We start from the raw sequence: 16,807 nt of genomic DNA, 5'->3' as shown, positions 1-16,807 counted from the left end.
ATAATGGAATTCATTCACCCACCAGGGAACAGAACTCTTTCCCTTCAGGCTTTCTCTTTCTTCTCTCCTTCCTCCATGCCCCTTTGGATTCCTTTAGCACCTCAGCTTTCCTCTCATAGAGTCTTACCTCTTATTCTCAGTTCTAATCTTTGTATTTTCATGGAGGAGCAAAGGTAGAGTGGGGGGAGATGAATACTGCAGAAAGGATATCTACAAAACTATAAAAACTACTGCATTCCCAGAATGGCTCCCTCAATATACAGTATATTGTATGGACTATGATGACACAAGCATGTCATCGGTTTTGTTGTTTTGCCAAATGTCTCCTTCTGTTACTTGAGCCTTGGTATGTGTCAGGCTTTAGGAAAACGGGAAGTAAAAAACAATCCTGCCACAATAGCACCAATAAAAGAGCATTTCCTTTGAACTCATATTGTCATAGAGTTTGCTCGTTTGCTTGCTTATTTGATTCAGCCAGTTACTCATTCAACAAATATTAAGACATTATTTTACCTAGTTAAGGTTCATAAGTCATAAGACATTTGAGGTCACATCCCTTCATTGAGCTTATATTCTACTGGGGAAAGGCAGAAAATAAATAAATAAATAAATAAATAAATAAATAAATAAATAAATAAATAAATAAAATATCATACAGTAATATGTGCTATCAAAAAAACAAAACAGTTTATAGGGTAGGGAGGGGTTTCATTAAGCACAGTGATCAGAGAAGACCTCTTTGAGGGAGTAGCTTTTAAGCTGAAACATGAAAAAGGAAAACGACGCAGAGTTTGATGGAGAACATTTCAGGTAAAAACAAAAAAGCAGCAAGTGCAAAGGTTTCTAAGTGGGAAAGATCCTGCAGAGTTGTAGGAACGGGCAGAATGTCAATGTAAAGGAGAGAGACAGATATGAGGTAGAGGAGATAAATAACAGCCAACACCAAGACAGGGACCACAAAAGAAGGTTTTATAGAAAAAATAATCCATTTAATTTAGGCATGTTCAATAACAATACAATAGTTTTATGAACCTAACAACTACTGCCTAAGGTTGGCATACATATGCAACCAAATGGAAACAGATACTGTATAGGTTTATAACTAATACATTTCTAATCCTCAGGACTTTAAATTATCCAAAATGACATGACAATGCTATAGGCACTAGTTACTGGCAAAGTAGAACAAATTTTTGGATTTCAAGCATGGACTATATATTTTTTGCTTCTATTAAGGTGATCATGTGTGTTTTGTCCTTTATGATGTTAATACTAGAGGCCCGGTGCACGAAATTAGTGCATGGGGGCAGGGGGGTGTCCCTCAGCCCAGCCTACACCCTCTCCAATCTGGGATCCCTCGAGGGATGTCCAACTGGGATCGGGCCTAAACGGGCAGTCGGACATCCCTCTCACAATCCAGGACTGCTGGCTCCCAACTGCTCGCCTGCCTGCCTTCCTGATTGCCCCTAACCGCTTCTGCCTGCCAGCCTGATCACCCCCTAACCACTCCAATGCCAGCCTGATTGATGTCTAACTGCTCCCCTGCCAGCCTGTTTGCCCCCAACTTCCCTCCTCTGCCGGCCTGGTCACCCCTAACTGCCCTCCCCTACAGGCTTGATTGCCTCCAACTGCCCTCCCTTGCAGGCCTGGTGCCTCCCAACTGCTCTCCCCTGCTGGCCATCTTGTGGTGGCCATATTGTGTCCACATGGGGGCAGGATCTTTGACCACATGGGGGCATCCATATTGTGTGTTGGAGTGATGGTCAATCTGCATATTACTCTTTTATTAGATAGGATAGAGGCCTGGTGTATGGGTGGGGGCCAGCTGGTTTGCCCTGTAGGGTGTCCCGGATCAGGGTGGGGGTTCCCTTGGGGCGTGGGACGGCCTGAGTGAGGGGCCTGTGGTGGTTTGCAGGCCAGCCACGCCCCCTGGCAACCCAAGCGGAGGCCCTGGTATCTGAAATTTATTTACCTTCTACAATTGAAACTTTGTAGCCTGGAGTGGAGCCAAGCCTCCTGCTCACTCTGTGGCTGGCAGCCGTTTCTGTTGGGGTTTGTGTATATCTTCTATAATTGAAACTTTGTAGCCTTAAGCGGAGGCCTGGGCCGGCCAGGGTGTGTGGAAAGCAGGGGGCAACCCTAGCCTCCTTCTATCTCCAGCTCCATGGCTGCCGCCATTTCTGTTTGGATTTGTTTACCTTCTATAATTGAAACTTTGTAGCCTTGAGTGGAGGCTTAGGCCGGGAAGGGCAGGTGGAAAGCTTGGCTTCATCTCTTGCCTGGGAAACCCAAGCCTCCCTCCTGCTCTCTGTGGCTGTAGCTATCTTGGTTGGGTTTATTTGCATTCTCGCTCTGATTGGCTGGTGGGTGTGGCTGGTGGGCGTGGATTGTGCATGTAGCAGAGTGGTGGTTAATTTGCATATTACTCTTTTACTAGGTAGGATGATATATATCCTTCACTGATTTTGGGGGAAAAGTTTTCAGTTAGCAATAATTATACCTCGGATAAAGCTCATTGGCTAACATACTGCTACTGTGCAGAGCTATATTCACTGATTTGGGGATGTTAAGCCAAGTTTATATTCCTGGGATAAATTCCACTTAAAGATAGTGTATAATCCATATAATAAAAGCCTAAGTGACTGTTATGGTGAAACAACTGAAACGACTGGTCACTATGTTGTGCACTGACCACCAGGGGGCAGATGCTCAATGCAGAAGCTGCCCCCTCGTGGTCAGTGCACTCACACAGGGGGAGCACCGCTCAGCCAGAAGCCAGACTCATGGCTGGCAAGCACAGTGGCAGTGGTGGGAAACTCTCCCACCTCTGTGGAAGCACTAAGAAGCAGCAAGCCGAGCAGTAAGGAGTGAGCAGGCAGGTGGTAAGGAGCAAGGGGTCCTGGACTGCATGAGGGTGCAGGCCAGGATGAGGGACACTCCCCGCTTGCCCAGTGCACAAATTTCGTGCACCAAGCCTCTAGTCCATTTATAAGTCACTAGATTCAGTTTGCTAGGATTTTGTTGAAGAGCTTGTGTCTATATTCATAAGGGATATTTGTCTGTGGTTTTCTCGTAGACTTTGGTTTTTGTATCTGAGTAATACTGACCTGGTTGAATGAGTTAAGAAAGGTTACTTCCTCTTCTATAGTTTTCATTAATTCTCCTTCAAATGTTTGATAGAATTCAATGGTGAAGCCATATGTGCCTGGGATTTTCTTTGTGGGAAGTTATTAAATTACTAATTTAGGTATATTAAAATTTTAGTAGCTTGTGTGTTTCCAGGAATTTTTCCATTTCTTCTGGACAATTTAATTTGTGAGTGCTCAGGGTATTTCTGTATAATCCTGTTTATTAATGTAAGGCAATAGTGATGTCACCTTTTCATGATTTTAGTAATTTGATCCTTCTCTCTCTTTGTTCCCTTGGTCTGTCTAGCTAAAGGTCTGTCAGTTTTTTTTAAATCTTTTCAAAGAACTAACTGTATTTATATTCTTTAATTTTCTTTAATGTTTTTTTCTATTCTCTATTTCATTTAATTTCACTCCAATATTTATTATCTTCTTCCTTCTTGCTTTGGGTTTGGCTTGTTCTTGATTTTAGATTTTTTTACTTACTTTTAATATATGCTTTGCAATAATAAATTTCCCTCTAAACACTGCTTTAAACTGATACAGTCCATAAATTTTGATATGTTGTGCATCATTTTCATTTATTGCAAAATATTTTCTAATTTCTCCTGTGATTTCATCTTTGATCTCTTGTTTACTTAGGGATAAACTTGTTTGTGAATTCTCCAAATTCCCTTCTATTAATTGTTTTCTAATTTCATTCAATTTACATCAGATAACACACTCTGCAGGGTTTCAGTATTTTCAAACTTATTTAGTCTTGTTTAATAGTCTAGCCCAGAAAATGTTCCATGTCCACTTAAAAATAATGTTTTTTGGTAGACTGCAGTATAAATGTTTGTTGGATCTAGTTGGTTTGTAGTGTTGTCTTCTCTTTCTATGCTGATGTTAGGTCTAGTTGTTTTATTTAAAATGGAATATTGAAATATTCAGTTATTATTGTTGAATTATCTATTTCTCCTTTCAATTCTATCAGTTTCACTTCATGTATTTTGGGGTTCTATGGTTAGGTGAATATATATACATATATATATGTATATATATCTTTATAACAGTTATATCTTCCTGATAGATTGACCCTTTTATCATTTAAAAAAATCCTCGCCCTAACTGGTTTGGCTCAGTGGATAGAACGTAGGCCTGCAGACTGAAGGGTCCCAGGTTTGACTTCAGTCAAGGGTATGTGCCTTGGTTGCAGGCACATCCCCAGTAGCGGGTGTGCAGGAGACAGCTGATCGATCGATGTTTCTCTCTCATCGATGTTTCTTTTATATATATATATATATATATATATATATATATATATATATATATGTTATTATTGATTTTTTACAGAGAGGAAGGGGGAGGGGTAGAGAGCTAGAAACATCGATGGGAGAGAAACATCAATCAGCTGCCTCCTGCACACTCCCTACTGGTATGTGCCCGCAACTAAGGTACATGTCCTTGACCTGAATTGAACCTGGGACTCTTGAGTACGCAGTCCAATGCTCTATCCACTGAGACAAACCTGCCAGGGCTCTCATTGATGTTTCTAACTCTCTATCTCTCTCTGTAAAAAAAATCAATAAAGTATATATTTTTAAAATCCTCAAAGCATCTGGAGAGTGTGGAAGAAGAGGATGAGAACAGGGTTCCCTGGTCTTACTAAGAATCAGGTTATTTTTGTTTGGTTGGTTTGGTTTGGTTTGGTTTGGTTTTTTTAAGCACTCCTCAGATTGTTGTGAACCTTTGGTTAGAGTTTGGAGAAAATTTATTTTGGCAATTTATGGAGGAATGTATTTTCAGAAGTCCTTACTCCACCATTCCAGAATTGCTTTCCATTAGAGTTTATTTAAGGTTAATTTTAACTGCACACTTTAAGAATTTAAATCACTCTCTCCTTCTTGATGCACTTTGTCTTCCAGGGCAACATGTTCTCTTAAGTTTCCTCATAATTCACCTGTCCTGTCCTTCAATATACTGAGTTATTCTCTTCTCTGTAGCCTCTAAATATTGTAGTGACTTTGGAAACAGTCCTTGATATTCTTATCTATATACAATATTTCCTCCAGGTTATGGCTTTAAATATCACCTATATGGATGATGCTTAAATTAAATCTCTAGTCCAGATATCTGTTCCAAAACATCACACTTACATCCTATATCATCAGCATCCAGAAGTTGTCCAGCCGGTGTGGCTCAGTGGTTGAGCATCAACCCAGGAACCAAGAGGTCACCGGTTCGATTCCCAGTCAGGACACATGGCCGAGTTGCCAGCTCGATCCCCAGTAGGGGTATGCAGGAGGCAGCCAGTCAATGATGTTTCTCTGTCATCGATCTCTCTCTCTCTCCTCTCCTCTCCTCTCCTCTCCTCTCTTTTCCTCTCTCTCTAAAAACAAACAAAAAAACAAACAAAACAAAACAAAACAAAAAACAAACAAAAAAAAAACAGAAGTACTTTTTGTGTCCCTTATCAAGTACAACCCCCAGCAAGGGTAACCAGCATCCTGACTATTGTTTCTATGTGGAAATTCTTTCCTGGAATTTACCAGGAAATTTATATATTGTCCTGAATATCAAATACTGAGAAAAGTAGTTGATAAATCAGCAAAATGGAAAATGCATTAAAATTTTACTATAAGAATTAAGTCTTAATAATAGACATAGAGACATTACTGATTTGAAGGAATCTACTAATGTCAAATAAAAAGCAAAACCAGGAAATGATGGCACATTGAGTTGAAAATTTTGAAATTTCCAGGGATCAGTACAGAAGTACATATTGATCTGATCAGTTGATTTTGCTTATTATAAGCTTGCATTTGTGGCCCTGTATGTTGCTAATGGTGAGCTATTCTTACAAATTATATATTAATAAGCCTATATGCATACAATATACAAACCCTGTGATTGCTCTTTCAGGAAATAAGTTTGAGAAGCAAAATAAACCTCAAACTGGCAATTTTGACCTTTGATTTGGTATAGTGCTACTTACTTTGCTAAGAGATCCAAACACATGAAGATTAGCTGGTGTTTTTCAGTTTTTTCAGGGTTTAAATATATTCTAAATTACTGATCTTTTAAATACTTTTAAACATACTCTCTTATTTATTTAAAAAAGTGAATCAAGTTACTTGTCACTACTTTTGCCACTATCACTCTAATCTGAGCCATTATCGGCTCTCATCTGAAATATTAATAACCTATAACCGGATGCCCTGCTTCTCTCTTTCCCAGAGCATCCATAATGATTTTTTACAACATAAGCCAGATAATATAATTATTTTGTTCAAAATATTCCAATCATTCCCCATCTTCCCTCAAAATAAAATTAAAAGCCCTTTAATGTCCTACAAGACTCTAGATGACCTGGCCTGCTCTTTGATTTAATCTTCTCCTAGTGCTTTCTCCCTTGCTCACTCTAGACACATTGGCCACTTTGATGCTCTCAGAAAAAATCATTCACTTTTCTGATAATGGTCTTGCCCTTCCCTGATTGTTCTCTCCACCCGACCACAACTGCCTCAGATAGCTGTGTTAACACTTTTTCCTTCTTAAAATTTCCACTCAAGTCACTTTTTCAAAGAGGCATATGTTGATAACCCTATTTTAAATTTCAATGGCAACACCTATCGTCCACCTATACATGATTTATCCCCATTATTCTGTAGTAATTTCATGTCTTCAATTGTGCTTCTCACTTTACAACATACTTTATACTTTACTTTTTATCCATTGTTTATTTTATTTTTCATCATCACTCTCCTTTATAATATAAGCTCCATAAGGGCAGGGTTTTTGTTTTATTCATGGAATCATTCCAAGTTCCTAGAATAGAGCTTGAAACACAATCTGTAAATATTTGATAATGATTGAAAAAAATATGTCAAACATAATTATTTAGGTCTTTTCAAATGCTCTGTCTATTTCAAAATACAGACAGAGTCGGACCTGCATTACCACCATTTGTCCACCATCCAGAACTGAAATGTCAGTGCTGACATGTACACATAAGGAACTGTTGGACATTGAAATTGGGTCTCAAAAGAACTGTTGGTCCAGAAAGAAACTCACTACAGACTGATTCATTTGCCTGTCACCATAACCATTATTGCTTGTCTCATTTTCGGTTCTTATAAGTGTATTTCTAATAGCACATGATCTCACTCAGATAGGGGAAATAATGAACAACATAGACTGATGAACAAGAACAGACCCAGAAACAAGGAGGCATGGATCAGACTGTCGGGCCTCGGGGGGAGGGTAGGGAAGGGTGGGGGTAAAGGGGGAGATCAACCAAAGGACTTGTGTGCAGGCATATGAGCCTAACCGGCGGTTAAGGACAACAGGGGGGTGGGGACATGTGTGGGGAGGGGTGTGGGATGGGAATGGGGGGACGAGGACAAATATGTAATACCTTTAAAATAAAGAAATTTTAAAAAATACAGAGCTAAATCTAATTTAGACATGATCAACACAGACGTTGATATATTGCTTTGATGACTCACATAAAACTTACTCTGAAATTGAGAGTAAGAAACTCACTCAAATTCTTTTCAATTTTTATTTCTCTGATTTATTTTAAAATGGGTTGTGTAGCTACTAATTTTTCTGTCATATTTACAGCTACCAGCAAGGGCAATACTGTAAAAATGAGAAAATCTCCAGAGTTTCTTCCTGTTTACCATTTACTATAGAGAATTGGATAGATGTATATGAGGGTACAGGTAGAATAGGCATTTCAAAAATATAATAACATTCTATTTGAGGAATCTATACAAGCTCTGTCTTCTGGACAATTTAAGAAACAGATGTTAATATTTCAATCTAATGACATGAAATTAGTCTAAATAAGGTTTGCTTTGTAGAACGAAAATTCTATTCAAGACTGTCTCCTTCTCCTGATCAGTTAATACTACTCAACCCCACTTTCCCTTCCCTGTTTTCATACCAGCCTGGATTAAAAGCCTCAGCTTTAGAAATTACTAGGGGGACAGAATATTGAATATTCAATTTCTTTTGAAAAAAGGCTCAGGCAAACAGAAAGAGAGAAAATACGTACAGCTTCCAAACTTCAGTGGGCAGGCATGCACATCCATGGGAAAATCTTCCAAATGCATGGGACACTCGGCATGAATTGTTAACCTAAAAGTAAGGAGAACAGAAAATGAAGTCAAGCTAAACTGAAAGGTATTAAACATAAAGCTGAGTTCCCATTATTATCAATGGAGTGCTCCTAAGAATAACTGGATTTTGTTGGTTTAGGTTCATGGAGGTCCACATCTTTATGAACACAAAGAATGGAGTAAATGAAGCAGATAGCCTCTCACAGCACCATTCAGTATTTAGATTTTTTTTATTAGATCTGAATCCTACCTTACCACCTTTAGTAAAACAAATATAACTTATGCCCTAGCTGAGCTCCTTTAACTACTACCCCCATCCAAAGAAACCTTAAAACAGCAGGTTCTGATTCATTTATTTTTATATATATATATATATTTAAATATATTTTATTGATTTTTTTTTTTACAGAGAGGAAGGGAGAGAGAGAGAGAGAGAGAGAGAGAGAGAGAGAGAGAGAGAGAGAGAGAGAATTAGAAACATCGATCAGCTGCCTCTTGTACGCCCCCTACTGGGGATGTGCCCGCAACCAAGGTCCATGCCCTTGACTGGAATCCAACCTGGGACCTTTCAGTCTGAAGGCCGACGCTCTATCCACTAAGCCAAACCGGTTTTGGCCTGATTCATTTATTTTTTAATAATTTCTAAAGTAATTCTCCTCAGTAGGCTATTACGGAAGTTAACCAATTTAAAATTTTCACTGGAGAGGAGAGATGTGTAGAAAGATTATTCTGATAATGAACAGGCACAAAAGATGGCTCTGCTGCTCACAGCAACTACTATAGCTTTGCTAAAGGAGATGGCTCTTGGAGAACAGATGCATACACGCATGCACACACACACACACACACACACACGCACACACACACACACACACAGCAACTGGCTAGAAAAATGCAAAGGTGATGAAAGACATCCAAAACCTTAGAGATCAAGTCTGAAGAGCTCATGGTTTCTTAACAGGGACAACATATGGGAGAGACTGTGCATGGATTCCTCAATGGAAAACTGGATGGGGTACGATTTGTCATGCCCTATACTCATTCCCCTTCTTTAATATGTTCAAATAATCTATTCCAAGGTTTCCTTTCCAATTTCTTTCAAAATTTTTGAACCTTAACTTTCCTTGACATAGATCCGGGGTGGTAACCTTTTTCCTGCCAAGGGATATTTAGATATTTATAATATCATTTTCAGTCCATACAAAATTATCAACTTAAAAATTAGCCTGCTTTATTTGGTCAAACATTTAATTAACTCACGCCTAATGCCTTGGCAGGGCCAGATAATTATTTCTCGGGCCTTATATAGCCGTCAGGCCAGACATTCCCCACCCCTGGCCTAGATAGTAGCCTACTACATAGAAATGGGACCCACAAGCAAAAATTTAGAGTTATTTGTGACCTAGATTTGTTGAGCTGTTTCTAGATATCCTATATAAATCCTGCTTATATTGGATTCAATCCCTATCATGCTCTTCGAGTTGTAAATTGCCAACTGGTAAGCACCTCCAATCCTGGCTAATTGTTAAAACTGGATGAATATGTGACACCTCACAAATGATCAGCACAGCAACACTAGATATTGCTCAAAGCAGGCTGGCTAAAGCAAGCATGCTTAGATGTGTATTAGCAAGACCCCTACCTAGGCCAGTAGGCAGCAAGCAAGTGTGTGCCCTTCAACAAATAGTTACCCATCTTTTATTTTCAGTTTCCCTATCTAAGCAATAGAGGTTGGAACTAGATAGCAAATGTCCTCGCAGCTCTAACTAATCCCTTAGATATTTACAAAATTTCCCATATGTCCTGGAGAAAACCTCAATTCTCAAGTTAGTCTATATCTCACTGATCCACTCTTTGTTTTTAAGTCATAAAGGAGGTTTTATGCCTCAAAGAGTTTGATATAAGAGAAATGTATTTCACTGAGAAACCTGCTCCTTGTGTTGGACACTTAAATATTCTATGAGTTTAATAAAAAAAATTGTGTTTCTTCTCTTCACTTAGTATTTTTAAGATACTGCCTCTTATGAGTAATTCCGAGGGGAAATCACTTTACATCTATCCAGCAGTCCTGGGGACATGGAAAATAAGAGTACGACAAATAGATCACCAAAGCAAAATGCAAAAGGCACTGGTTTTTGATTAGGACCAGAACTTATTTATAATAACTCTCCTATCTTCCTTTCCATCTATTTCTTGCCCATCCCTCCTAAGCAGAGCAGAAAGGAGAAAGCAGAGATTGATGAGGGCAAGGTACCTCACAAGCTAAATTATTCTGTGCTCTTTTCATTGGCTCTTAAACATATCCTAAAGCTCTCTAACCTCTTGTGTTATACTGTCTTCCTTTCTTGCCTTCCCTCTCCCTTGCCACAACTTTCAAGACTTCTTTAAGCTTTTTCTGCAGCAGAAAGCACCCTGACTATACTCAGGGTAGTATACTCATCACCACAATCTATGCCATAAACATCTCCATCCACTCCAAAATATTTCCCTACCCTCTTTTTAAATAATAATAATTATTATTTTGTGTGATAAGTACACTTAACATAAGATGTCCACTTTGGAAATTTTTAAGTATTGTTAATCAACAAAGTATCTGAATAAACACCACTCCACAAAAGGCATACAGATATATGAAAATGTGCTCAACATTATTAATCATTAGGGAAATGCAAATTAAAACCACAATGAGACACTGCTATGTGTGAATTATAATAACTAAAGTAAAAAACCTGACAATATCAAGTGTTGACAAAAATTTGGAGAAAATGGAGCCTCATAAATTACTGGTGGAAATATATAATACTAAAGCATACTTTGGAAAAACATTTTGGCAGTTTCTTTAAAATTTCAACATAAACTTCCCTTAAAATGTTATGGTTCCACTTCAATTCTCCACTACCCAAGAGAAATGAATACATATGTCCACAGAAAGACCTATTAATAGCAGAGTTATTTATCATAGCCAAATAAACAACAACACAGAAACAATCTAAATGTCCATCAAATGATGAATGAATAAACAAAATATGAAACATCCATATGAGGGAATATTAGTCATGAACAAAAAGGAATACACACAACATGGATAATCTCAAATACATTATGCTAAGTAAAAGTAGCATATATTGTTCAAAAGGAAACATATTGTATGATTCCATTCGCATTAAGTATCTAGGAAAGGAAAATCTATTGATACAGGAAATAGATTAGCGGTTGCCAATGACTAGGGCTGAGAATGATGGTGACTGGAAATTTTTGAAGGGATTTTTGGAGGTGATGGAAATGTTATAAATCCACATTTGGTTATTGTTGCATAACTCTGTATATTTAATATAAATTCCTGAAACTTAAAACAGATTAATGTTAGCATATGTAAATGATAGTTCAAGAAAAGCTCTTATAAAATTAAAAAGCAGAAGTGGGATTTAAGCACAGCCTTGAAGAGCATGGATTCCAAAGCCAGACTACTAAATTTACAACACAGCTCTACCTCTTCATAGTGGTGTGCAACTTATTTCCATTCTCTGTGCTTTGTTTCCTTATATTTTACAGATGCTAATTAAAGCTCTAAGATAGGATGGTATTATGAGGTAGGTGATGGTATATAGGGAAGACAAGAAGTCCAAGGACTGAGATCCAGAATAAAACAATGGGGTTCTTGTCTTTTCCACTGAATTTCAACACACTGGTGATTCTCAATATTTCATCTGCTTCCTACAGTATGTGCTACCCATGGGTAATATTATTTTTACCTTGGGCAAAAAGTACATGTATCTGAATCTCAAAGTGGGAAGGGGCATAAAATAAGGGATAAACAGTAAGTGGAATATGGTAGTTTAAAAATGTTTAAACCAGTGATTATGCTATACTCTCTCATTGAGTTAAGAATTCCTACTCTAGAGTTGCTTTCCAGAGGTGTTAGAGGAGAATCTGTTTCCTTGCCTATCTAGCTTCTTAGATGCTGTTTATATTCCTTGACTCATGGCCCTTTGCTCCATTTTTCAAAGCCAGCCATGTTGCAGCTCTGATCTTTTCTCTACACTTATATTTCCCTCTCACCATAGCTAAGAATGATTCCTAGCTTTCAGGACTCTTGTGATATTATTTCAGATGGTTGAATAAGCCAGGATACATTCTCCATCTGAGGGTCCTTAATTTAATCATATCTACAAAATACCCTTTGCCATGTACATTTATAGTTTCTGAGAATTAGGACATGGGCATCTTTTAGGGGCATTACTATGTCTACCACACATAGCAAAACAAAGAAAACACACAAACAAAAAATCAAAAGACTACTGATAAGCTGGGAGAAAATTTTTGTAATATATCATAAACAAGGGCTAATATCTTTGATACATAAAGAACTCTTAAAATAAGAAAACTTAATGGCAAATGGGCAAAAATCATGGGCACACAATGCACAAAATGATTTCAAAATGGCCTTTGAACATATAAAAAGATATTCAAGCTCACTCATAATTAGAGAAATACAAATTAAAAACATATGGAGACATCATTTCTTATCTATTGGATTGGAGAAAATTTACACATTTAATAACTCATTTTATTGGTGAGACTATGTAAACAGTCTCATACATTGCTGGTGAAAATATAAATTGGTACAACCTTCTTGGAGGAAAATTTGGAAACATCCAACAAAACTCAATGTGCATTTACAATTTGAATGGACATTTTTCTTTCTTTTTTTTTTTTTGGTATTTGCTCTGAAAGTACACTTCTAACAATATAAAAATACATATCCACATGCTTATTCATTGCTACACTGTTTATAATTGTAAATTGTTGCTTAAATTGTCTCAAACTTATGCTTGTTCTACATATATTCCTTTTTATCCTGCTATTCAATTTTGTAGTCCTTCATGGCCAGTTTCTATGCTATTTTCTACATAATAGAACCAAATAAATGTTTGATGATTTGAAAATTACTAGGGCTAAACCATCATTTGTTATAAGAAATCTCATTTTGGAATAAAGATCTCATATAACTTTAAAAAAGGGGGATCCCTGCTATAGACTTAAAGCCACTGAGTAAATAGTTTATTTTCTACTTCTTTGGAATTGAGACAAATTAGTGGCTTGGTTATTTGGTGCCTTTATCTGATCTTCATTGGAAATACAGTGGAATCTCAGTTCTCAAACTTAACTTATTCTAGAAGGCTGTTTGAAAAGTGATTTGTTTTAAAAAATCATTTTTCCCATTAGAAATAATATAAATTGAATTAATCAATTCCAGACCCCCAAATGATTTTGTTTGAACCTTTCTCAATTGCCTGTGATCATTGTTTCACGAACACTTTCACACCTTTAGCAACAGCAACACTCTTGATGGTCTCTTATGTTTTAAAATTATGCGAATAATCAATTTCACCAGTAGCCAGATCAGACAACACTTGAACACCTCGATCATACTTTGCAATTGTTTCTTTCTTAAGCTCTATTGTTGTTCTCACAACTTTCATTTTTACTTTGTTGCTATCACTAACCTTCCTAGGACCTATGGTGACTTACTGTATGCATTTAATAATAATAAGCAGCAACAAAAGCTAAAAATAACATGAAAATATTCACAGCACAATTTCCTGAGATGGTAAGAATGCGAGGGTTAGTGGTAAATTGACTCATAATCGTGCATCCTCTCCTTTGCCATCCGAGAGAAGGGTATCAGCATGAAAGGACCTTTAAGTCAAGTTTTGTTCAACAACTGAGATATTTTCCTGTGCACAACCTGGTCAAGAAACAAACTGTTCAAGATGGCAGACATTCGAGAACCAAGGTTTGACTATATGCACATTTTCAAAATAAGCACACATATCAGAGATTATTCTTACTATACTATTTTATGATTTCTTATATTGTACTTTATCATTAATACAAAAAACAGTATTTATTTTGCACTTATTATGTAGTGCTTTGCATTTTTAGGATTTTTTTGTACATGTTTCTTGAAATAGATTGGCTATCACATGTAAGTCATCTGCTTTTAAATGGGAATTCACCCAATGCACTAAGCCAACAAGAAAAAAAAATCCAATTCATATGCTATTACATCCATGTCTTCAGTGTCCATTTGCCTTTGGCATACTGAAAGTGACCCTTCTGGAAAATGAAGCTCTCATTCTCATATCTTGATAATACCTCTCACTTTACTAAGCTAATTTCCCATTTTTTAACCTTTGACTACTGCAATGTCTAGAACATATTTCTTTTTAAAAAAATATATATTTTATTGATTTTTTACAGAGAGGAAGGGAGAGGGATAGAGAGTTAGAAACATCGATGAGAGAGAAACATCGATCAACTGCCTCCTGCACACTCCTTATTGGGGATGTGCCCACAACCAAGGTACATGCCCTTGACCAGAATTGAACCTGGAACCCTTCAGTCCGCAGGCCGACGCTCTATCCACTGAGCCAAACCGGTTAGGGCTAGAACACATTTCTTACCCATAATGCTGGGGAACAATGCACATAATATTTGCAGGCCTTAAAATATACATGTTATAACTCAATTGAGAATTCTAAAAATTAGAAAACAGACATGAATAACCTACTTATTAACAACTGCCTTACAGAAAAAATATAAAATTATTCCTAGATTTTTTTTCATATAGAATAAAAATCTTCAAACGGGGGCATAAAATAGGAAAAACATATCTAGATAAAAAATATGTTCCTGAACTAACTGGAGTCCTAACAGTTAAACATCTAAATGTTATTGAGTATATGCATTATTGTTCAGCTAGACTGTCAACACATTAAGAGGATGGAGGAAGGAGTAGCTTAAATTTATAGGGACAAGGGTCTCTGAAGCTCAGTATGAGCCCCTAGTCAATATGTCACCTAGGTCTTTAGAAGTGGAACAATCTGGTCTGCATTCAGAGAACTGTTTTTTTTTTTGTTGTTGTTGTTGTTTTTTCTAAAAACCAAAGGGTAAACATTACTTCTGGAGTGGCTGATATACCAGACAGGCTATTTCTATCATTGTGGATTAAAGGGCAGGATCTGGGATTTATGGTGAAAAAGAAAAGATAGTAAATTAATAGCGATTACCAGTAGAGGAGTAGAGGATGAATCACTTGAAATATACCACTATAAACCACCCAAACCAAGCAGCATATTAGTCACAAGAATCCCAGTTGTCTCAGGCTTTACATTAAATCCTGGAACTATAGGCAAAAGACTTCAGTACACTGGAAGGTCAACACTCTACCACTGCATTTAGCTTTTATAGGAAGCACATCTCAGTTTTAACAATGACTCAGATGTATAGCTCTAGCCTCATTTTCTCATATTCACACTGTCCCCAACTCTCCAGCCATCTTCAAATACTTGTGATTTTACCAAAGCTTTCATGCTTCTGTGTCTTTGTACACATTGATTTCCCCCCCTGCCTGGAATGCCATTTTTTCTTTGTATGTGCAACGAATTTCCTTCAAGTCCTTGCTCAAATATTACCTCTTCCACAATGCTTTGTATATGCCCTACAGGCATAGCTGAGTTCTCTGGCTCACAGAAATCCCAGAGCACTTTGGACAAATACTTTAGTTTTTATCACTGTTGAAATAACCTTCTAGCCCCACGATAATGCTACTCCTGCCTGGAGGGTCATGTCAACAAACTGAAACTTAAATAACTGGTGTCCCAGTAAAACTCTGCTTGACCAGAAACATAGTATATCCAATCAGACAATCTCCAAATGCCAAGGCAACTCCAGGCCTTCTCATACCAAACATGTTTAACTATGTGCCCCTGCCAATCAGATCTTTTCTAGTTTTTTCTTCTTTGTTCTTTATTCTTTATCCTTTAAAGCTTCCTGCCTTCTGCCCCATTTTGCAGTTCTCCCTATGGAGTCTGTTCACTTCATGATGTGTTAATAAAGTTTGTTTGTGTTGCCTAAATTGTTTTTCTTTGATCATTTTTAACAGCACATAATGTTATCAGCCTGTTTATGTGTTTGTCTTCTGCACTGGACTGTGAGCAACTTGAGAGAAGGATCTCTATTTATCATTGTAATCCCATCCCTAGTATGGTGATTGGATAGTCAATAAATGTTTCTTTTTTAATAACTATTTTTGCAAGATAGGCAGAGCAGGTATTTTCAGCCCATTTTTCAAAACAAACAAACAAACAAACAAAACAAAACAAACAAACAAAAAACAACTGAGGCCCAGAGCAGAGAAATGCCTTATCCAGGGTTATATTATTGATCTGTGCCAGAGTTGGGACTCACAGCTGGAGCTCTTAATTCCAATTTTAAAGTCCATGTCACTACAACATAGGTCTCTACTCTGTTTAGGGGTAGCATCTAAAATAGCTATGTTATTTGGAACTAGAGGAAACCTTCCGATGATCTGTAAATCCCCCTTGTGTTAGAGTGAGCTTTTTAACTCAATCTGCTTGGAGATCAGCATCTTGCCTTTGAGAATAAAGGAAATTCTTGTTAGTTCAAGACCCCAATTTCCTCTTGCAGCTGGCAAAAATGAAACAAATGTGTGAAGACCTGTTGGGAGTACATTCTTTCTTCCATCCTTCCAGCTCAAATATCAGT

General features: G+C 37.4%; 1 protein-coding gene across 1 annotated transcript in view; it reads right to left on the bottom strand.

Annotated features, from left to right (window-relative positions):
• Positions 1-16,807, bottom strand: part of GABRA3 (gamma-aminobutyric acid type A receptor subunit alpha3) — a 136,246-nt gene that overhangs the window by 72,500 nt on the left and 46,939 nt on the right. Inside the window, exon 5 of the mRNA XM_008160660.3 lies at positions 8,173-8,255. Within this exon, the coding sequence (XP_008158882.1) occupies positions 8,173-8,255 (83 nt within the window). The remainder of the gene's footprint in view (positions 1-8,172; positions 8,256-16,807) is intronic.

This window comes from Eptesicus fuscus, chromosome 1 (genome assembly GCF_027574615.1).
Source record: "Eptesicus fuscus isolate TK198812 chromosome 1, DD_ASM_mEF_20220401, whole genome shotgun sequence".
Classification (NCBI taxonomy): Eukaryota; Metazoa; Chordata; class Mammalia; order Chiroptera; family Vespertilionidae; genus Eptesicus; species Eptesicus fuscus.
This window is presented reverse-complemented; position numbering and strand designations above follow the sequence as displayed.